Source organism: Gouania willdenowi, chromosome 6, assembly GCF_900634775.1.
Source record: "Gouania willdenowi chromosome 6, fGouWil2.1, whole genome shotgun sequence".
NCBI lineage: Eukaryota > Metazoa > Chordata > Actinopteri > Blenniiformes > Gobiesocidae > Gouania > Gouania willdenowi.
The window spans coordinates 33,465,005-33,489,638 of record NC_041049.1 but is presented as its reverse complement, the minus strand read 5'-3'; the positions used below and the strand labels follow the sequence as shown (position 1 = coordinate 33,489,638).

At 39.1% G+C, this 24,634-nt stretch overlaps 1 protein-coding gene across 1 annotated transcript in view; it reads right to left on the bottom strand.

The window, feature by feature from the left end:
• Window positions 1-2,416: 2,416 nt before the first annotated feature.
• The window catches only part of tubgcp6 (tubulin gamma complex component 6), a 46,779-nt gene continuing 24,561 nt past the window's right edge, over window positions 2,417-24,634 (bottom strand). The window contains exons 13-25 of the mRNA XM_028450529.1: window positions 23,649-23,737; window positions 21,012-21,127; window positions 20,799-20,934; window positions 20,089-20,175; window positions 18,583-20,005; window positions 16,590-16,727; window positions 14,629-14,785; window positions 14,101-14,242; window positions 11,342-11,536; window positions 7,148-7,280; window positions 5,417-5,630; window positions 4,667-4,860; window positions 2,417-2,678 (exon numbers count right to left, since the gene is read on the bottom strand). Of these exons, the coding sequence (XP_028306330.1) occupies window positions 2,587-2,678; window positions 4,667-4,860; window positions 5,417-5,630; window positions 7,148-7,280; window positions 11,342-11,536; window positions 14,101-14,242; window positions 14,629-14,785; window positions 16,590-16,727; window positions 18,583-20,005; window positions 20,089-20,175; window positions 20,799-20,934; window positions 21,012-21,127; window positions 23,649-23,737 (3,116 nt within the window). The 3' untranslated portion in view covers window positions 2,417-2,586. The remainder of the gene's footprint in view (window positions 2,679-4,666; window positions 4,861-5,416; window positions 5,631-7,147; window positions 7,281-11,341; window positions 11,537-14,100; window positions 14,243-14,628; window positions 14,786-16,589; window positions 16,728-18,582; window positions 20,006-20,088; window positions 20,176-20,798; window positions 20,935-21,011; window positions 21,128-23,648; window positions 23,738-24,634) is intronic.

Genomic DNA, 24,634 nt, shown 5'->3' with positions numbered 1-24,634 from the left:
GGGTAAATGTGTGAGTTGATCTGCTGCATGATTAAAAAAGAAAGTTCTCTTTGAAGATTTTAAGTGTCCTCCTTGCTGTTACTAGTGACTCATCTTTCATTGGGTGGATATGGATATTAGGTCAAACTCTGTAATCATGGCTATGATGATCAGAGCTCTTGTCTGCAGTGGTCAGTATCAACAAAAGTGTTCCAAGGAAGAATAAGGATTGATAGGCATAACATTGTTACAATGTGAAACAAGCATGACACACTCAATACTCCCATATTCATCTATTTCAACATTATACCACTTTCTCCTTAAACATACAACAGAATGTTTTTGGTCTGGACTAGTTCAGTATTCTTGTTCTCACCATGAATTTTTCACAGCTTAGGGCAGGGGTGTCGAACTCCAGTCCTCGAGGGTCAGATTCCTAAGACTTTTAGATGTGTCCCTGCTCCAGCACACCTGAATCAAATGAATGGCTCGTTATCATGCTTCTGCAAAGCTTGGTCACAACACATTGGTCTCCACCAGAGGGGTATTCCATAAAGCGTGTTATGTTCAAACTCTGAGTATGTTCAGGCTCAAATGAGGGAAACTGAGTATCCCATTCCAAAAAGTGAGGTATGTTCTTCTCTGAGTATGTTACCCGGGCAACATTGTCCGTGAACTAAACCTGGTCGCTGGCAGGTTTTATCAAAGAAACCCTGGGTTTCTACCTGGCTCCGCCCACCTGAACACTTTAATAAACTTAAACACTTTTCTCTGAAACACATTAGTAACACCACAGACGTGTTCACATCATTACTAATGTTGTGTTGCTTTACGTCTTTTTTTTTGTGCTAACAGTAATTTTCTTTATAACATTGTAGATGTAGATCATTAAGTGAAAGTCACTGAGAGGTTGATCTGCATTAAAACATCTACTGACGTCTGTAGTAAAGTTCTCTGAATAAAAACCTGTAGATAATTTGAAGGTATGATGGTGCAGTGAAGTGTGACGCTGCTCTTGAAAGCGATGGGTCGTGGGTTCGCTTCAGTGTTTTTTTATGACTTTTTTAGGACGTTGAGATGACTCTGGCGACAATATTACATTAATAATCAATATAAATGATGTGATTTGAAGCAGCAGCCACTGTCTTTATATCCAGTGTAACAGGAGAGCTCTCCATGCAGCCATCCTATGCTGCTGACACGTCTCCTCAGACACACTTTATTCATATTATTCACCGCTCGTCACGTCACTGAAGCAATAAAGTGATGAAGTGACCAAAAAGTGTGACTAATTACGGGTGATTTAAGCTACTATAGTCACTGAAGACTGAACGCACCTTTAGAACAGGCTCATATTCATCAAACAACGGCTTATTTCACCCATCAGGGTGAATAAATCACTATCTTCCGTTTGGTTGTCATGGCAGTTTGAGTATTCTTTGATCCATTGATGATGGCTTTTTATCGCGCGCGTGCACGTAAGTAACCCAAGGTTTACATACTCAGGGTTGATTGACCCACTTCACACCAGCTTTAATGGAATCCGATACCCAGAGTTTCTCATCTCTGGGTATGTTGACCCAGAGTTTATGGATAGACTCAGAGTTTGTTAACCCTCCTTTATGGAATACCCCTCAGGAGTGTTTGAGTAGGGACACATCTGAAAGTCTCAGGAATCCGGCCCTCGAGGACTGGAGTTTGACACCTGTGGCTTAGGGGATCGCTTGGCATGAGCTGCGGGTGTACAAGTGTTGTAGGGGGGGTCCTACAAATTTTAAAATTCATAACGCTATTTCCTGCATTTTGAGGGCCAAATTTTGTGATTTTTTTTCTTCTTTTATCTTTGTTCTAGCCGTACTTTAGTCTTGCTGACAGTGTGTCGGAAATCTTTTTAGTTTCAGGCAGCTAAATCACATTAATTAATGTTAACCAAATCTCTTAGTTAACTATAATTACCTCTATTGGTAGGATTTAACTAGTATTGGTATGTGTTCATGTCCCACTAAGAGATAACTTCAGAATGGAAGCCAGGAAAGTGTCTGAAAAACAAAGCTACCAAAACTCAGTAGCCGGAAAGGGGATGAACTTTACCCATAATGCACCAGAGTTGACCTGGACAGGTAGTCTCCACCATAACCAACCTGCTCTACACAACTGCCTGCAGCTGTCTCGCTATGATTCTAATGTAGTCTGAACTATGAACGTTTACAGTGTTCCTGTAGATAACAGTCTCACTGACACAAAGCTGGTTTGATGGACACTGAGGTGTTTACATGAATTAAAACCAGTGAGATGTTTCTAGACAAGTCCAATCCACCTCAGGACTTCACAGATCTGCTGCAGATACCACAGCACACACGCTCAATGCATTTTTTGTATTTCATTCAGCACTTCGATCAAAAAAAGCTTCTCAGTTTTAGAAAACTTCAGTGAACAGTTTTATTGAAGTCTTGTATCTATAAATGTGAAATACTGATTTAAATTTCACATTGCAAACGTGAAAGCACAGGACAGACATCTGTCTGTTATCAAACGGTCCTAATGCTTCAATCTAACGAGCTTTGACAGTGAAATGAGCGATGAGAGCCTCCTAGACCTCCACACGGCTCAGGAGTCTTTATAGTAGTTGTTAAAGTTGATTCGAAGCAGGAAATCTTCCAGGTGAGGCTGATAGCCTCGGTTCACTAGTTTGGTCACCACTGTGGGAGGAAAAGAAGACATGCTTGTTATTGTTAACAGTTAAAGAACTGAAGCTCCTCCAACAGGATAGGGATTATGGAGAGTGAAGAAGAAGGATGTGTTCTTCACACAGCTGATGTAGTTTACGCTGATAGTTATTAATTAATCATCTCTTCAGTTTTTTACAATGCCTTAAAGCTGATAACCAGAATTTCTGAGAAATCTATGTTTATGTTTGATTCTTTTGAAATGCAAATAAATACCTAACTAGTCTTTTATTATGGTCTATTGCTGGTGGTTATTCATATACATTAATGTATTTAAGTCCCGCCTTCATCCTACAGACCCCTATACAAATGCAAGAAAGTGCTGACTTCGCCCAGACAATAGGCTTCGACTTCCTGGAGCGAGCCACTGTCAATCAAACTGAATGCGCGTCACCGTCACTGAGCAGCATAGCGTCATGGAGGAGCGCTCCGAAACTCCAGTTACCCATTCCACGTTTGCCAACGTATAAAACTTCAACTAAAAAAGCAAAGAATAGTCCAGGTACAAAGCTTGTGGATAAACTTCTTCGTGATCGTGAAAAAATTGATCTCAGAGCAGCTTTTCAAAGGTGGAGGGACTTTCTGCTTTTTCAGGATTCTCAACGGATCAGGATTTGGGGGCATTTATCATGGACAGGTGATAAACATGATTTAATGGGCGGCAGTATCTCAGTCCGTAGAGACATGGGTTGGAAACCGGAGGGTGGCCGGTTTAAGTCCCAATGCGGACCAAAATACAGAAGTTGTTCTGGTAGCTGGAGAGGTGCCAGGGCACTTCTCGAGCACTGTCGAGGTGTCCTTGAGCAAGGCATCAAACCCCAACACTGCTCTGGTGCGCTCCCTTCATTGTAAAAGCTGCCCCACTCTGACATCTCTCCATTGATGCATGTTCACAGGTCCTGTTTGTGCATGTGTGTGATTCGCCCTGTGTGTGAGAAGAATGTCCCTAAAAATAACAGAGTGTAACATAATTTCCCTTCAGGGATTAATAAAGTAATTTAAAATAAAATTAATCAAAAGTTATGGCACTCTAACAATAAATGTGTAGTTTTTGTAGTTGATGGAAAATGTTTCCTTTTACTAATAAAACAAAGGTGAAATCTGGGTATCTTAGAAACACAAAGTTATACGACAGACTGAAGTGTGAATGTTGGAAAGAGCCGAGATTCCTGAATCCTTCAAAGTGCCTCTAGAAGTCCATCTATTTAATTATTGAAGGTTTGGACAGAAGGTCTGTTCACATGAAAGCAGAGGCAGGGTAGCTCCGCCTCCAGGACTGCAACCACTTCATTCAGCTGATCAAACTCCCTCATTGTTCAGGAACAGAAAGCTGTATGAGCTCATTCAGTCATCCACCAACCACCGTGACACGGACTGGTACTGGTCCGTGGACCAGTTGGTTCTGGGCTGGGTACCGGAGTTACATTAAGTTGGAAAAGTACATATTCTATTTTTAACATCGATATCTCACAATGAAAATGTGGCCCAATCACTACCTACATCTCTCTGTACTCAGTGTAACACAGAGGTTGATATTTATTCCCAGAGAGTGATTTTAAGTATAAATGAAATATTAAATATGGAAGTCACTGACAATATCTAAGCAATACGTGATGAATATCAATCCCTGCAAGATCTTAACTTTAAGGGTCCTTGCTTTTGGGACCAATTTTTATTTAATTTTGGGAATTTTTGTAAAATTATTTTGAAAAATTTTCAGGACTTTAGAAAAATTGAGAGTTCTTTCAGCAATTGTGGTTAAAAATGACTACGATTATGTGACGTATGCATGAGAAAACTGCTAGCCTCAGCAAATATTGTGGAGTTTCATTTAATTCGTTTTTGGAGGGGCTGCGATACCTGGTAATTTACATAACGATTCCTGTGTCATTTATACTTTCTCCTGTGGGGCTGAACTGGATGGTCAACAGAGCCGTCAGATGGACACGTTAAAGCCTCACCTTTAAACAGGAAGTGGGAGTAATACTTGAAGGTGTTGTACGACTGCTGCATGGCGATGAAACTGGGGTGAAGGGCCTCTCCCTGCTGGCTGCCCCAGGGCTGAGAGATGAGCTGTGCCCGAAACTTGAGTATGAGGCTAAAGATGCTGTGGATGATGTTCATGACGGGAGCGGCTTTCTCTGTCAGCAGCCCCCTGAGGAAGGTCAGAGGTTTCACATTAAGGTGGGCTGTGTATATTTATACCTCTGTACTTATGTTTGAATGTGTGAAAATGTTGATCTATTTATAGTTTCATTTAAATTTTTCACTGGTCATTTTTTGGCCCTTAACCATTAAACAAAATATAAATAATTAAAACCTATTCAATTCAAGCAAGTTCATTTAGTTTTCTTTTTTGAATTATGTTAAGGTTTAATTTATTAACACAACTTTTTTCAGGAAATTTCCTTTGATCTCCTGACCGACTTCACACTGTCAGTCTTCCTCAGAGGCCTCTACTGATCACTTTCATGTGTCCTTATGAGTTATTTCTGGGCGTGACCAACTTGAGAGTTCTCTCTGGCTGGCCACGCCCCCTGTCGCCCAATGGTACCAGGTGTTGGAGAGTAAGAATGTTGATAGTTAAGAACTCATAAAGACACATTAACGCAATCAACAGATGCCTCTGAGGAAGACTGACAGTAGGAAAAACTAAATGAGAACTTAAGTTATTGAAACCTATTAGTTTGCAGGGCAGCACCAGCTCTGACCTGAAGATGGCCCTGTTAAGGTAGTCTGCGTGTGTGCGGTGGATGGCGTCCAGGTCGCTAGCCGTGGCTAGCTTGGCGGTGAACTCGCTCCAGGAGACCTGCAGGATCTGGTTGGCGATGTATCCCTGGATGACCTTCACAAAGTGCTGCATCTCATGTCTGTAGAGCTGGAGCTGGTGGAACTGCACAGAGCAGCCGGCACCCTTTACTAGTGCTGAGCAGAAACAGAGAGTAAGTGAGGGTACATCTATGTACTGTACATCTATATACATCTATGTACTGTACATCTATGTACATCTATGTACTGTACATCTATATACATCTATGTACTGTACATCTATATACATCTATGTACATCTATGTACTGTACATCTATATACATCTATGTACTGTACATCTATGTACATCTATATACATCTATGTACTGTACATCTATGTACATCTATGTACTGTACATCTATATACATCTATGTACTGTACATCTATATACATCTATGTACATCTATGTACTGTACATCTATATACATCTATGTACATCTATGTACTGTACATCTATATACATCTATGTACTGTACATCTATATACATCTATGTACTGTACATCTATATACTGTACATCTATATACTGTACATCTATGTACTGTACATCTATATACTGTACATCTATGCAGTGTGGAATGCTGAGCCTTTGAAAAATGTCATCCACTCATTAGTTGTTGATTTTTTAAATGGACGAGACAAGAATTACCATCATATTGTTGTTGAATCAATTTTCTCTTACATGATAATATTCTGCTGGATTTCTTTTTTGTTTTTTTTCCTCAAAATGACTATTTTCAACACGGACTTTTCTTATAGTTCACAATTTTTTTTAATACAGTAATTACATATTTATTGTTGCCCTCCTCTGTGTCACATCACAGTCAAACGACTAAATGTTGTAATTAACAGCAGCAGACCAGCCACATCACCTACAACAGGAGAAGTTAACCCACTGGTTTTCAACCTTGGGGTCGTAACCCTAAATGGGGTCGCATGGAATTTAAATGGGGTCTCATGAAATGTCTAGTAATTGATAAACAAAAATATTGAGTACTAAAAAAATGTAGTTCTAAATATAATTCTTTTTCAAATTAAAACAACACACAATCTTAAACAAATATTTCATACTTTCACTTTATCAAATATAAATAGTAATAGTAAAATAAATGAATATATAAATAAAATGCTTAGTGCACTAATCCTGGCTACTCTATAGTTGAAACATAGTATAACAAATGTGAAGAAGAAGAAAAAAAAAAAACTCATTCTAGAAAAAGAAGGAAAAAAAGTTGTGGTGGCTGGAAATGTGTGATAATGTGTAATGAGTTCATGACCCAAAAAAGGTTGTGAACCACTGAGTTAATCATTGATTATAGAAAGACTTTATTGCTGACTTGATTTTATTTGTTTTTACTCAGAATTATTTTAAAACTATACTTATATATGAACTTATTTACTGTTGATGTGCATTACACTGGCAAATTTTACTTTTTTTTAAAACCATTTATTATAAAACTATTTAAAATTGAGGAATTATTTGTTAATTGGACTTTTGCTTTCATAATATCTCCTCTCCCACTTCATTTCTACTTTTGTTGCTGCACTGGTCAGGATGTTCAAAGAGCTGTAATAAATATTCCATCAGTTCCTTCCAGTAGAGGAGGTCAGCGTGTGCTCCTGCTCCCTTCACCTGTTCTCTTCAGGTGAAACCAGACGTCTCGGAGGCTCCACACCATGTGTTTGAGCTGCAGCAGGAAGGAGAACAGCCGGTTGTATTTGTTCATGCAGCTGTCGGTGATGATGATGTTCAGGGGCCAGTCCACCTGGGGGCCACACAGACAGAGGTGTTAGATGGAGCCGAGTGTGAAGAAAGCAGAGGAAAGAGGAAGAAGAAAACAGGCAAAATGTTGATGGAGGAGGAAAGATTATGCAGTGTCAGATCACCACCAGCAGGGGGCAGTAAAGGCTGAGGGACTTGTTCTCATCAGAATGAGTCCATTGAGATTAAGAACCTCTTTGTCAAGAGAGATCTGTCAAAATGAAGAGCTACAATCCCAAAACAGTTACAGTATCACATATACAAAATAAAACACACAAAATTGTTCATCCAATGACAATTAGCTTTAAAATATGTAAAATCATTCATTAAATGATAAGAAACATCCAAGTAATGAGTTAGGAACAAGTACTCCCAGCTGGGCTTTAAAAGCCCTTTATAAAGAAACACTTTTAATTAAGGGGATGTGTCGTAAAATGTAAATCCTTGGAACACTTTAGTGTAAACATTGAACAGAAAACAACAGCCAAAATGACAAAAACAGCAAAAACTAATTCCCTGTGCTTTCACAAATATGAATTGATGGCAGCAGATAATGGTTTTGTGCAATTGAAGACAGGCTTTGAGTGACTAAAGGAAGATATTCAACTAACAATGGTTGATCGTTAAAGCTGCAGTATGTAGAATTGTGAGACTGGATTGGAATCAACCACACCCCCCTTCTATCGCTGTTTCAAATCCACTGGCATCATCATGATCACGCACGACTGTGAAGCTATTAGCAGTGACTCTAGCTAATCTGGCAACTTTCTAACCCCATAACCACTTTTTCTCAATAGCGATATTAGTGACAAATGTAGGGACATTTTATTGCATTATTGGAGATTTTTCTGGTATTTTAGAGACTCCAGCATGAAAGCACGTATAAATCTGTAGGTACTGTCCTCAATGCCGTGAATCCCCTCCCCCGTCCGCAGCAATCCCAGCATTCTGCGACCAGACTGCAAATTAATTGTGTATTTTCTCTCCACCTTGGATATGCTTGTCCAAGTTTCACACTTGATTTATTCCATCTGTTATCACCAGGGAAGCAAATCCTGGGGAACACAAGGTTCTTCAATGAAGATGTTCCCCCCAAAAAATACCACTGTAAACACAAATAGTTTTTCCAAATCACGTTGTTTACATTTTTGACAATTTTAGCAATATATATATATACACACATTTATTTTTTTAAATTGACCCTCTGGGTGTATTACTATAATAGTCATTGAAAAAAATAGTATGTGCAATAATTTGGTCTGTTAAGGTAGAGAGAATGGACATTCAAACAACATTTTGAACATCTTCACCAATTTGTTTGGAATTGTCTCAATTTTAGAAAAATGGTCTCAATTTTTGGTTTAAAAATTAATTGAAAGCCAATTGAGTTTCAAGGCTTTGTTGTCTTTACGCAAACAGAAAATGAAGAAGCAACACACAGCTCTAATCAATTTAGTTGAGTCACTGCATTAATACAGAATCCTCCATGTTTGCATTGTGATGAAGCTTAAAAAGCACATGGTACCAAAAGTCATGACGATGCTGAATGCTAGAATACATCCTAAACAGTGCATCTACAAAATGTTTTACAATAATATGTCCATCTTAACATTACATTTAGCATTTTACTGTTACTTGTCATGCATTTCTGGTTTGGTTTTCAGAGTGTGATGTAGAGAACGGACCATGTGAGGCTTCCCTTCAGCTTCACGGCAGCCTGAGAGCTCAGACTGAACACCTACAGATTAAAACACCAACTACTCTCACAGATGCCTGTCTACTGTGTAGCAGCTCATTGGTAGAAGATTCATGTGAATGTTTTCTTATTTACAGTCCGTGCACACACAGCAGGGCCGTGGGGCTGCTTCCTCATCATATTGGGTTAATATTAGAGTGCTGGTCCAGACCAAACCCGACACAGTTAAAATATCTTTTTTTCTTCATACTGATGTCACGTTTACGTTTTACCAACTTTATTAAGCAACTGTTGGAACTTCTCACCCCCAGTTCCCTCTGGAAGCGGCTCCACTGCGTCACGTCACCACTGCGTCACCAGACCTGATAGGTTTCCACTTTAGTCTATGTATTAATTTCCACCGGATCCGCTGCTGTGCGTGTCTGCTCCTTCCCAGCTGTGTTAGTCCGGTGCCCTCCGCCAGATATACGCAGGGCTTCTATTTCTGGTGGACACCACAGCACGACGCATCAATCAGCACAGAGCAAATGAAGCTAAACAGGAAATTAAGCACGTGCTCTGCAATATTATATTTCAAGTAACTACATCACCAAAACGTCATAATGTGTAAAAAAAAAAAATCACATTCACTATATTGTTTCCTCTCATACTGTAACTACACTGTAAACTGAAGCTACTTTGATTTAGTTCATGTTTTAATGGTGCAGTTTTATCTCTTCTCTGTTGGCTGTTGCTAAAAATGTGTCTATGACAAATCCAGAGTCCAAACTTCTTGTTCTCCTTCGTTAGGAACACTGACCTGTTTATCTGTTCATTGTTGTGTTTATAACATATATATTTAACTGCGTTCTTGCGCGATTATATAAATATCGTGAGGTCACAATCATCCAACCGGTGTGCACCGTGGCGCACTCAAAAAGAAACCGGTGTGGATTACCGGACAGCGGGGAAAAAACGGATCGGCGCCGTGACACAGCGGAGACGTATCCAGTGGAAACCCCCAGTAATATAAGCATCATGCGTCTCTACCCGTGCAGTGCTGAGATCAGCTCCACTCTGTAATACATCCATATTACTAAATGTATTTGTATGTTTTGTAAATTAAAACCGTAATTTAAATACATATTTTTGGGTTATTTTAGAGTTTTGTTGTTTTTGTGTTTTATTATGTTTATTGTTGATTAGTAATTAGGTGGAGGCTTCAAATAAGCTCTGAGCTTTCTGCCTGTATATCGATCTTTTTCTGTGATATTGTACATTGCTTTGTTTGTATTGTGCAAAAAAAAAAAATATCCGCCTAAATATGCAACAGACGTCTGCACTTAGTCTGTAAACTTTAAAGCCTGCACGTTGTCGATCACTGGCCAAGGAGTGTGAGTTGCCAGCTTGGAAGGAAATAAGCAGCTGCGTAGTGCTCTGCCTTATTACTGACGAGACAGGAGTCAGTATCCTTCCTCTACTTCATATCAATAAGGCTGCATGAATCTTTGAGGCAGAATGTCCATCTCCACCTCATGCTTAGATTCATCTGAGCATTAAAGGAAACCATTTTAAAAGTGTTCTTCTCCAGAAATTAAACTTTTGTGTGCTTTTGACGTATCTCTCTTATGAGCTGATCATTCCTGAGCTGATGTCACAGTCTGATTGCTCAGCAGTGGTGCTCGACTGAAATGGGAAAAATGATATTAAATTAAAAGTTACGGACAAAATGAGCATTGCTTCGAACCAGATATCAGCATGATTTCATGCGCCCTTGAAAAATGATTAATTTTAAGTACGTTGATGATGGTCCATTTTGTTTCCTTCCCAGCTGGTCACTGAAGAAATAACATAGACAAGGGGTGTCAAACTCATTTTAGCTCATATTACCCAGTTTGAAATTGAGTGGGTCGGACCAAAATAAATTGTATGTTTTTGTGAAGGAAAAAGCATAAATTCAAACTAAAATGTTAAGCAATTGGTCAAAATTTCTTGACTTTGCAACTCATTTTCTGGAAATCTGCAACATAATTTGCCAGAACTCTGTTGGATAATTCAATTTTCCAGGTTTTTGAAAAAAATTACAATTTAATATTACTGTAGATAATATAGTACTGCAACCTCCATCACATTTCATCTACAACTTATGATAATTTAGAAAAAGTCCTGTTTTTGTTGTATTTTTTTACTTTAAATAAAATCTTCCTGTGGGCCGGACTAGATGCTCTAAAAGGCCGAAATTGGCCCACGGGCCTTGAGTTTGACATATGTGCCATAGACAAAGAAAAAGCAAGATCTTTTTCTTGTCTGCATTTAGAACAAGTTTCCGTTGGAACAATGACTATTGGACACCCATGTTGCTCACTCCAAGGCACAATGTGACAGCTCACCTTGTAACGCAGCTCCAAACAGTTGAGGGAGTCCGGAGCGTGTGGGTGAAAGGTTTCTGGGAGGAAGCGGAGGGCAAAGGTGAAATTCCCAGCTAGAGGAGATTCTCCGTGTAAGCTGAACTGCAGAGCTTTGCTGAGGATGGAGTTTAGGACCAAAGGAGTCAACAGCTCGCCGGGCGTCTGCCCACTGCCCAACTGAAACAAGGAGCGTCCAGTGAGGAGACAAAACACACACTTTCATTAATAATGAGAAACATCAGAACAATGTGTTGAACAAGAAAATAATGACAGGAGCAGACTACTCCAATTATTTTAGGAATATTCAGAAAAACTACAACAAAAAAGTTGTAATTGTTGTTGCCATTTTTCAGCTCGTGCAGGAAAAAATGTAGTGAACTGTATAAAGTTTTCATGGACTTTACAAAAGTGTTTAACATAATGGAGGATGACTCTGGAAAGTACTGGAGAAGCATGGTTGATGTCCCACAGAGTTTGTTAATGTGTCTAAGTCAGATGACATAATACCTCTGAAGAATATAAAGTCACCAAAGAAGTGAAGCTGTGATCACCAACACTTTCTCACTGCAATGCTTCCATAAAGGCACTAAAGGTGTCTAGATACCGTACAAACTAGACATTACTCTGACCATTTTCAATGTGACCCACTTTGAACAGAATACAGACAACAAAGATCCTGCCTGAGACGCCCTTTGAAGAAGACGTACAGATACTTAGTGACCAGCTTCACCCACAAATGCAGCTCATATCAGTGTAAAGATAACCATAAAGATAACCATATCATATCAGCCAATCAACAACCTGTCAGAGTCTGCACCAGATACCATCACCAACTAGAGAGAGGGTTTAGTCGAGTACAGAAACGTTCATCGCGAGGAAGTACGATTGGACAAGGAACTTTGTCTACAGAACGGGTAGAGCAAGCAAAACTACAGGACAAGTATGGCTGTGACAGCTAAATGTAAAGTGGAAAAAACTGGTGTACTACTACTTTCCTTCCTACTACCATATATGGGGCTGGGTCTGGGACCACCTACATAACTCAGAGATACATTTCATGCCTATATGGTGAGCTATCTTCAGTAAATCATGCACCTCAATTTGATGGACAAGATCTGGGGCCTCATGTATAAAACTATGCATAAATACACAGGAAGTGCATACACAACAAAACATTTCAGTTTTATAAGAGAGTGCACGCATCTCCCATGCTCCTACTGTTTCTGTTTATTAATCACACTCCACTCTAAAGTTGTCGTAAATGAGAAAAACGCCTTGCTCTGCCCAGATGGTGCCTATAAAAGGTCAGTTGATGAACGCCCTTGATGAATATTCACTGACGAGTTCATTTCCCTCAATGTGAGGTGGCGGTATTAATTATTAAGGTGGACACATGCAGGAGAGTAATTTGGTGCACAGTGGACATCACAAAATACCAGAAAGGCAGAAGAGTGGAAGCATGTGGCTGATGTGGTGAACAGCATTGCCTCAGAGGGTCTGACTGTGGCTGAGGTAAAAAAGAAATGCGATGAGAGTCTGTGCAACAGGTGGTGGAAAGGGGCGGAGCTCATCTTTACAGACCAAAAGCTGTGGTGTTGTATCCGAGGTGGAGGGGACACAGATAAACCAAATACACCAAAAGCATGGGAATAAATTGTTTTCTCTTGTTTCAAATAATTTAAATGAACATGTGGTAAAACACCTTTTGGAATGTAATTCAAAATAGTTTAATTTCAAGTAAAACAATATTTTTCTTCAGTCCCAGGGTGTTTACTGGGTCACTGGAGTGTTAATAGGGTGAGTGAAGCCGGGGGCTCCGCAGCACCTTGTCCTCACGGGGGGGGTCCTGCCTATACGCTCCCTCCAGAGGCCCCCAGCAGTGCCAGATATTCAGCCATTGTGTGTCTTTATTCATTGTGAGTGTGTGTTTATAACAGCAGCAGGTGTTACAGCCAACTGATCAGCAGTTTTGTGCAATGATCATGTGATTTTAATTAAAATCATTATTAATATAAAACTATATTTGTAGGCGGGCGCACGTCACTCACTCCCTGGGGTGTCAGTATCATTTTTTCCTCCTTTGTTTTTGCAAATATAATTTTCATATATGACATGTGTTGGGAAATGTTTAATATTTGATTATTTCACACAAATGTAATTATTTCACAGAGCCGTCTCAAATGTCCTTCTTCTCTTGTTGGGGTCAGAGTTTCCCGTTTCTCCTGATTGTGTGCGTACGGCAGGATCAGAGCTGCCGTAGAGGTGCGCACATTATCTCACTAAGTATGTTTTCATAAATCCCAAACGTTGCTTACAAGTGGCAAACACAGCATCTATAATTGAGGCTCTATAAACGAACAGGCTTGCCATCAATGCTGGAAATAGATCGGAAGCTTCAACAGACAGCAGATGTTCACAGAATGAGAAGACACGACTACCAACACAACTATTCTATTCTCAACTGTGTGAATTGATTATCATACAAAGACACAACCAAATGAAACATCAAATGGAAGGAAAAAGACATTAACAACTGGTGAACCGAGGCAACCAACCAACATCTGTGGAGGAGCCTTTTGAGGCCTTGGTCCAGAAGAGAGATATTTAACATTGTGCAAAAAGATAGCCAACTACTAATTGTTAATAAAGTTAGAGTTGATAGCAGCTTTATGTAGAAAATCTAACATGTCTGACACCTTTAAAGTTGCACCAGTCAAATTTAAGAATTTTAGATTAGTCACCTTTTCAAAGAGCAGGTCACTGAGGGACTGAGCGAACTCCCCGTCCTCCATGAGCAGAAAGTGTCGCAGAGCCTCAAAGTGTCGTTCCACCCCCAACTCTACAAAGAAGTAATCCACCACCGCTTTGTTCACCAGAGACACACTGCAGGGGGAGAAGTTTATAAAGTGAACGTCAGTCAGCATGATGCCAACTCACCACAGTATTTAGATTTTTACATTCCACAGTGAGATTAGAGGAAATGTTTGATAGAAACAAAATCATGGAAAATGTGAGTGATAAACTTCCACTTTCTGTGCCTGGAGATAAATGAGCCAAAATGTAAGGACAGGTTGAAATGCTGCAGGTGCCACACATAGCATATTTATGCCACAGTTCTGACTAAGCAAAGAGAAACAAAGATTTTGTGAAAGCTTGGTAGAATTATCAAACATTAAAATTACCAACATGAGTAATTAAAACATTTGTAGATTTATGAACACCTTTATTGACTAATATCAACAAACTTATCCTCTGTCTCTGACACTCACTGTGTGATGAGTGGAGCCGTGACGGAGTGTTTTATCAGAACCGGCAGAGACACCATCTCACTGAGCTGGACAGCTGTAGTGTCTGTGGCTGTGTGGAGTGCTGGCTCCACCAGGCCTCTGGTCACCTGCTTCAGCAACTGACACTCAGGGAGAGACGCTTATGGAGACAGAGATACATTTTCCATCAGGCATCTCAAAACACAGGGACAGAAAAAAACTAAAAACTGTCACCTTTTTAAAACTTTCTACACAATACTTCAGGAGAACTGAGAACTTTCACTTTGTTCTTGTTTCGGAGGTGGAAAAAAGAAAGTTGTTTTGTGTTGTCAAAATACACTCTAAATATCAAGTCAAGTTACTTTTGACATTTAAAAAACAACAACTAAACAAAGTATATACATGGATTGAAATTACACAAAGAAAGAAACAAACCCATATCCTAATAAGGATGATTTGCTAACTGTATGCCAACAGAGGAAACATTTTATTCAAAATAGAATTAAAAAACTAACAAGTATAGAGCTAGCCTATTAGAGAACAAGGTCATCCCATAATTCAAGTGCCATTACAGCCATCCTCGATATTCAGGGCTGCCAAAATACATAAGGTGCACCAGATCAAATGTTGTAAAATGCATTTGCAAACCTAAAATTTGGGGAGAGAAAAATAAAATCTGACAGTTAGTAGTAAATAACTAACATTGGTTCCTGATTGGGAACTGATTTGTTTTAGTTTTTCAGTCCTATGATTGTCCAATATACAGTATATGTTTCCATGTGTGTGTGTTCAGTGAGGAGTGGAGAAGGGAGGGGATACGACACACAGCAGCATCGTGTGCTGTGCACAAACAGGAAGGAGAGATGAGAGAGTGAAGTAGCAATTTATTCAGTTCTAGACCAGATTATGGACTGTGCTATTGCACTTTTTTATTCCAATTATACAAACAAACCTTATAATTAATACGGTAAATACTAATATAACTGTAACTGAAACTGAAGTTCCTAATAAAGTTCTTTGAATTTAAATATAATTTGTCTTTAACTTTTTCAGATAATTTAGCAATAATAAGGGCGCATGGTGGTTTAGTGGTTAGCACTTCTGCCTTACAGCTAGAAGGTCCTGGGTTCAAGCCATTTTTCTTTCATTGAAATGAACTTCATTATGACAATGCTCATCTGTGACAGATACTTGCTTCTAAATAATAGGTGTATTTTTATATTATCAGAATAAAAGTGAAAAGAAAAAGCATATTTCCTAAGAATAAAAGTGTAACATAAGGGGAAGATAAAGATTGGGCCTAAACAAAGAGCTGAGTGCCAGGAACTACCTACAGTTGACAAATCCTAAAGCATTACATTACATTGGCTCGTTGGAGTCGGTAGCGAGTAAAGGATCATAAAACACTTTCAAAAGGGCAGGTTTGGTGCTCTGAAGAGCTTTAACATTAGACTAGCATACCGTAGTTATATAGACGGTACGTTTAAAAGAAGCTTGCAGTTATAAAAAAATCATTTTCTCTATATCTTTTTATTTTTTTCATTTAAAGAATGTTTGTAATTGCTCTACAGCTAAGGAGAACACAGGTGTTAATGTTAGTTTATTTGAGGAGAGGCTGCACTACTACCCGTTTAAAAGTGTTAGCAGAGCACTGAAGCTAGACAACTATTAATTATTCTTTAAAACATTGGGTCAAAAAGTGTTGACCAACTCTTTGAAAAGATGAAGTGAAATGTAATTATATGTAAATGTCCACATAGTATGCTGATTAGATTGACAAGGGGGTGGCATAATAATGAAATAGTCCTAGATCAGACTTTTGACCAACCATATGGGAGAGAACAAATGTATTCATCAGTGAACTACATAGAAGTCTCTACTCTTACAGACTTACACTCCTTCTACTTATTCACTCAGAGAAACGTAAACATAAAATTCAGAACAATCTGACATGGTCCGCTCACCCATCAGGTCGTAGCAGTCCTCATAGTGCTCTACTTGGTACTGTGCACACAGTGCAGAGAGGTAGTCCTGCTCAGGCTGCTCTGCAGACGTCACAGTGGGCTCCGCCCCTTCCTGCAGGTTTCCAGCAGGGTTCAAACCTGAGGACAGGTGTCAGGTAAATACAGACCACTAAATTAAGGAATGTCAACATCTGCATGGCTCAACTTAAACCCAGGAGTGACCCGTGGCAGGTGGCCAATCAAAAAAGCTAAAATGTTAAAAAGCATATTTGTTGGTTTCAATCAAATTAAACATTTGAAATCTTAAAAAGCTCTGTCACACTGAGTTATGTCTAGCATGGATAACACTAAAATAAATTATTTATTTTGTGGTGACTTTGTCTTTGAGAATGGAAATCATTCATTATTGCTTTCAATTCTATTTAAAAATATTAGTCATAATAAACAAAGTATCATTTAATTTACTCTATGAAGGTTTTTTTTATTTAAATGTTTATCAGATTGCATCGACATACAAATTGTTTTTTAATTCATAATAATTTAGTTTAGAATAAGATGCATTCTTTGATTATCTTCTTGTATTCACATCAGTCTGCAAGCACAAAAGACGAGGCGTATGAGACAGAAAGCAACTTTAAAACTAACTTATATTAGAGAAATAGCAGATCGAACCATCTCCCAACACGGCTGCTACTGGTGCAAAGTTTGTCCTTTTGTCTCAACCCTGCACCAGTACCACATTCTCAATTTGCAGTGTTAGTGTAAAAGAGCAGTGGGATATCTGCCTGCTTCAACACATGCAACATCCTAAAGAGAAAAATCACAATATGTGGTTTTGTTACAAAATAAAAATGAAATTATAGTTCAAATTTGAAGTCAATTTTTAACGGGTTAAGGAAAACAAGCTGTTGAAAAAGGACAGCTGAATTACAGAAAAAAGACTGGATTTATGTAGTATGATAGAAGTGTTAAAATTAGAAATGACTCACTCAGTCCCCACATTTAATCACTTTGAAACAACAGAATGTTCTGGAAAGAAACGTTTTGTGGCAGCAGAAGAGAAACCTTCCAAGCATCCCATGTGTTTGGCTTGAGACTGTTTACTGAGTGTTAATTAACTTCACTTGCTGCATTTGTCAGCATCCTGTTGTGTGTACTTGAAACCATGAGTTACATGAGTCCCTACCTGTTATAACATTGAGTAAATATGGTGGACTTTTTGTAATTTTTTTTTTGTTGTACTTTAGCATGTTGGCTGAGTCATGTAAAAAAAAATGATTTTTAAACTTAATGGGAAAGCATTGTCATGCTTTCGCATTAAGCATGACAATGCTTAATGTCATGCTTATCGCAGTTTAAATGAAAAAAATTAAACTGCAATAAACAAAGCAGGAAAGAATCAAGGCTGTTAAAGTAAATCAAGAAAACGGAGAAACTAGGCTAGACCTTTTTTTACAGGACCATAAGAAAGAAGGAGCGAGACAACACAAATACATGACTGTGAGAAGGAGCTTGAGACTTTGTGCACTTTATTTTATGGATGGGCAACATGGTCTAAAAAAATTACCCCGAAAATTGCTTGTATTTATCACAATAATGATAAACATCACGATAAATAAAAAATTATAAATAAATAAAGCAATTCCCAACTTAAAGTGTAAACAGGTTCATTACAAACACAAATACATTTGAATACATCAACACATTAAAAAAGGCTACAATATCTGCTGACTCAAAGAGCTCATGAGATGATATTTTATGGAATATATTAGTGCATGTGGATCACTATTAGTGTTATTGTACGAAATTAATTTATTTCCTCACTTAAAATGAAATTATTTTCTAAAAAAAAAAAAAAAAAAAAAAGCACATGAAAAGCAAAAATAACTCCATTACTGTTTTTAAGTCTAGTTTGAACTTCACTTATTTCTTTTTTTAAATATTCCATGTTTTTTTCAAGCTTTCATCTTGAGTGACACAGTTTGAATCTTACCTTGCCACTGATTTTCTCCACTTTTGCTCTTCACCACACATCCAACAGCAAGCGTAGAATCTGACGAGTGGCCATGAGCGCTGCCTGGCAGTACGGAGCGTGGGGGCTCCATCCCCAGCACCACACAGCCACCACCCAGCGTGGAATCAGAAGAGTGACCATGGGCGCTGCCTGGTAGTGGAGATGGAAGGGGCTCCGGCATGGCCACAACACAACCAATACCCAAGCTGGAGTCAGAGGAATGTCCATATATGCTGCCAGGCAGAGGAGGGCGTTTGGGCTCATCCCGAGAGACGACACAGCCCAGCTGGAGTGCGCTGTCGGAGGCATTGCCATGTGCGCTCCACCGTGGTCGTGCTTCAGGAACGTCGGACATAAACCCACCAACTTTGATATTAGCATCTGAGGAGTGACCATGTATGCTGGGAGGTGGAAGACCAATGACTACGTCTGAAACATTCTCTCCGACTATGATGTGCGCATCTGAGGAGTGACCGTGGATGTTTGGCAAGGGCAGAGCAGCAACCCTGTCTGAAACCAACTCTCCTACTCTAATGTGAGACTCAGAAATGTGGCCATGGACGTTTGGAGCAGGAAGCAAAGCAACAAATTCTGAGACATTTTCGCCAACTCTAATGTGAGAATCTGAGGCATGGCCGTAGACATTTGGAGCAGGAATGTGAGCGACGACCTCTGACATGTGCTTGCCTATCCTGATGTGAGAATCCGATGGGTGGCCATGGCTGTTTGTGGCTGGAAGGGCAGCATCCACTTCCACTACATACTGTTCTGGTCCACTGGTATCTGAAAGCAGCTCTGGGGGGCTACCTTTTCCTTTGTGATCCTGAGATGATTCAGCTCCACTTTTTTCTCTAGCCTCTACAGATCTATTCTGATCATCATTTGTATTGCCCCAAACTGCCAATTTTCCATCCTTCTCCAACACAGATGCCTCTTCCCTGTGCTTGCTGTTAGTCTCATCTCCTTTTAAAAATTCCATATCTGGGACAAAATGGGCTTGAGGCTGATTGACGACACTATCCCGTGCTAGAGACGTGTTATCTGGTATCGGAGCAGAGGGAGGCTGGTTTGCAATGAGATGTGAATGGACTGCAGGTCCACAGAGAGGCCTCAGCTGGACTGAAGTTTGGCCAGTTATACCCTCAAGTGAGCTGAGGTTGATACTGAAATCATAGTCTACCAGTAGACCTGTTGGACATGGTTCACATGCTGTAGAGCCAATTCCTTGGAGGGTTGCATCCACCTGCTGGCTGTCAGACTTGGGAAGCTTGGGGAGAAAGTTGTTGCCTTTAGGGATTAGGACAGACTCAGAGGGGGTTGTCTGAGATTGCAAAGATAGATCTAATGATGGTGATACAGGCTCATGATCTTGATTCAGTGATGTCTGTTGATCAGATGGATCCTGCAAAGCAGAATTCTGTCAGCACATATCAAGATTTTATCACAGCACAACAAAGAGTGTGAAAATCTAGCATGTGGTCCTACCAGTGCAGTCTGCTGAGTGGAGCTAACAGGAAGCAGAACTTCTGTGAGGGGTTTCTCTTTGCCAATAAGATATTTCTCCAAGTCTTCCTGAAATTGAGACACAAACACTTTATAAACTAGAGATATGTGGTAACCATTGGCAATCATTTATTGATTTATTTATTGAGTTACTGATCAGACTGTTAAAAAAGCAATGAAGAACACAGAGGATGTTTTTCAGTTTCAGAAAAAAACAATTGCAGCTCTTATTTTTCCAATTTAACAGAAGTATGTCAGAAGCATGTTGCTTATTTTCTTATCTGGTTCTAGTTTGTCAATTTAGTCATTAAACATTAAGAGCATCAGGTCTATTCTTTATGTGTCAGTAAACAAGGTATCCATTCATCCATTTTCAGACCCGCTTGATCCTTTTCAGAGTGCCAGAGTAGACAAATATAAAAACATTTTTATCCATAAATAATTTACTATTGTACTGATCGTTGATTATGTTTTGTATTAACTTTTTACTGATATTTTTTTTTCTAAAAAAAGAAGAAAATAGACAATATTCAATTAAAAAGAACAAATTGCATTGACTTTGTTTATACAGTCCATCAGTTTACCACCCATAAAAGTGTAAATATTCGGTTTTTAAATTGATAATTTCAAAATAATGTACAAGTGAATAGATAGATCACCACTGATTATTTGGACCCATTTTCATCACGCACCTGATTCTTCCTGTCCTCCATGAAGAACTTCACACGAGCTTCATCCAGCCTCATTCGCTGCACCCTCCATAAGGCCCGCCCCTCTCTGCGAGCTGCCTCCTCTGAGAGCCGGCTGTATTGAGCAATCAGCTCCTTCCTGCAAAAGTGAAACCACACTAACTAACTCTCATATGGGCTCTGAACAGTAAAACGTTTGTGTTCAGGCAGCCCGACCTTGCTGTCTGCTCCAGCTGCTCCTCCAGAGCTTGAAGTCTCATCATTCTGTCTTTCAGCTCTCTGGCAAAGCTAAAATCGTCCTCCTCTTTATTCCTCTTAGCTGCACTTCGCCACTGACAACAACAACAAAAAAAACTTTTCAGCTAATTAAGGTATTGTCTTTGAACAAATAAACATAAAACATTAACAACTTAATTGTCACAAATGTGAAGGTACGTACATGAAAGTCATTCAATGCATTTAAACCATCACTGAGGAGCAATAAGCAGTCCAAGCGTTGCATTCGGGAGTGATGGTCCCATCAAAACCAAACCTAGGATCCAGTTACAAACCTGCCTCTTTGGCCATTAGGCCACTATAAGCTCCCCAGAATACCAACAGACCCCACTAAGGTTAGACTGATTATTGGCTGGGCCAATTATCGGCACCGATATTCAGCATTTTGACGTATATCAGCCCATTCTTTAATCTGACGGCCAATGAGGAAGCAGGCTTGTAATCTGAGGGTCACCGGTTTAAATCCAACCGGATGTTGAGCAAGTCCCTTAACCCTAATTGCTCATGTTGTACATCGCTTTGTATAAAAGCATCTGCTAAAAGAAACTGTAATTTTGTAACTGTGGCTCGGACTGGAATAAACTTTTTACATTGTTCTTCATCGAATAAAACCTTTTCAGAACCACATCAGATCGCCTTCATTGACAGATTTAAAGGTTAGAGTAATGCGTGAGTTCTTTTTAAGCACGTCAGAAGTCTGGATGGGAGAACATGCGTAAGGGAAACAATTGTGACTGCATGGGTGTGGTTTGCTCTGCCTATGGCGTGCTTTAATCACTTAAAACAAGGTTGCTGATAATAGTGACATATATATATATATATAACAGTAGGAAGTGCTTATGTCTGTGTGAGAGCAAGAGTGAAATTCGCTTAGTTTTTATGCAGGGAAGCACGTTGAGCGGATAGTTCGGGAATTTGGTGTGTGCGTGCTTGTTATGTACTTCACATGAGAAGCTGCAGACAGCATATTCAACATGTTGCTGCTACAAATCTGAAAAGCTGTTTAATAAACATATGGCATATCGGTAATTGGGATCGGCAAAAATCTAGCTCTAAGTATCGTTTGGGAAAAAGTCATATCGGGGCATCCATAGTTTTTATTCCGGCCGAAATTCCAGCCACCGAAAATGGCCCAAAAGTGCATTTTCAGCCGAAACACTTTTCTCACTGAAACAAGCCGACCGAAACAGGATGTTGTGATGACGCCAGCAAACTGGCAATGTAAACAACTACAACTTCACATCTCACTCTCACTTTAAAATAATCAAATCTTCCCCACCCTTTCCATTTCCCACCTTAGGTTATAGTCACTTAATATCCTGCAGAAAAGAGCAATAAAGACTATTCATAAGGTCCACTACTTGTAACACACAATTCCACTTTTTATACAATCAAAACTACTGAAATTAACTGACATTGTATCTTACCAAACAGCAATCATCATATATGAGGAAAAAAACAGACAATTACCAAAAAATATACAAAATGTGTTTAGGAATCGAGAGGGAGATTATCAATTAAGAGGGGAACATAACTTCAAAAGCTTAAACAGCCGAACAACCTTAAAACATTATAATGATGACCCCTGGTGGTCATCTCAAAATGTGGCCTCAGGCATGGGGAGCTGGAGTGGAAGGACAAAGCAGCAACCACATTCTTATCTTAGCAATGCTTAAAATACTAGTCACTAGTTAATATCATCCTACATTGTGTTCAAGTGCTCATTTTTCTGTAAAGTTTGTTTTTAAATAAGTTATTTGAGGTTGACGTCATATATATGATGATGACTGACAGCCGCTGATGTTGCGCAGCTCGTATGTTGTGAAGGAAAGCCGAGACGATATTAAACTTCTCCGTTCAGCTTTTTTTTTGTCTTTTTTGAGCTACTGGTACTAACCTCTATGATCTGATAGTCTGAACAACACATTGGTAAAATTTCCAGTGGGAAAGATATTTAATTTCGTGTCATAGCTGGGCTGCAAAACTCAGCGTGTGCGTGTATATAAATATATGTATATATATATATATATATATATACATTTTATTTAGACAAAGGGGTGAGAGCTAACAAGCGTTGCTTCTTCTCACACCTTTTCGAATATGTCATTTTTTAATTTTTTCTGTGCTTCATTATTATTTTGCTTTATTATTTATTTCTATATTATGTTGTGCAATGAATTTGTTAAATAGCAATCAGGAAGCCATGTACTAAAAAAAAAATTTAAAAAAAATATGAAAATTTGCATATTTTTCATTGATTTATTCTTTAAATCATTAATATCAATTTATACAATTATAATGTTTTAATTTTAGTGAGGTTAGTTTTTGTGGCTTTGTCTGCTGTTAAAACCATGCTGACAATAAAAAAAACTTGGTGTAGTATTTAGAAGTTAGCTTTGATCTACTCTTTACGTTAGATTAATCCGCATGGACATTTTGTTCAATATTAGAAGAATGGTGAAGCGGGAAACGTAACCAGGTGTTTACATGTGCTGGCTTAAAACAGTCGCCTTCATGGAAGTATGGAACTATCTTAATTTTAGACAACTCACTGGTTGTCCTATCAAACTGTCGTACCTTTTGCTCCTGCTCCAGGTGCTGCTTCTGCTCCTCAAAGCATTTCCTCTTTTTGGCTTCCTCTGCCAGATGCTGGGACACCTGACGCCCTGCAGGGGGCGAGAAAGAGAACAGCCAGTTGTTTAGCCATACATACACAGCAAAGGACATGAAACCTTCATTGCACACACATGCAGGCACGCACACATGCAGATGCACAAAATTGCTGCACCATCGGCCACACTGCAACACGTCTCAGAGCGTTGAAGACGCCTGATAAAAATCATCAGGATTTCACTTCCTCCTCGCAAAAAACCTCCCACCCACACCAAGAACTGTTTTCACTGCTGGACTCTGGAAAGGGGTTCCGCAGCCTCTGAACCAGGTTCTGTAACAGCTTCTTCCCCCAGGCCATAAGACTTCTGAATAGGGATGCAACACTTTGAAAATTGAATCGCAGTACTTTTTTTAAACAGCAGAGGGCGCTATATATTTATCCCTTCTCTTGTCCAGCGGTGTAGGCAGCAGGCGGAATCTGCTAGTAGTTTCTTTCTGACCGCATTCTACTCTTAAACATGTTCATAAATAATTCCATACCCCTTTAGCACCGAAAGAATATCTGTAATATTACGTGAATATCTGTAAAAGTCACGTTTTTCTATTAGCTCTGTCTGCTAGCATGGCATCTCTTCTTCACTGCAAGAATTTATGCATGCCAACCGACCACTGGGTTACGAGCGCCCTCTGCTGGTCCAAACAAATATCTGACGTAAATCAGTGAAACTACTTTTTTTTTTTTCTTTTTTTTTTTAAGTCCAATTGTTAAGGCACAAAATGCATTTTCAGTTGCACTTTTAAAACGAAAAAAGAACTATTAGGCAGTTTTGCATTGTTTAGTATAGAACCAGAATTTAAATTAATAGGCTTCTTCTTCTTCTCATTTGTCTTATTCCTTTGTTTATTTCATTCAAGATTTATTTTTTAGTTAAATTGCATTGTTTTGAATA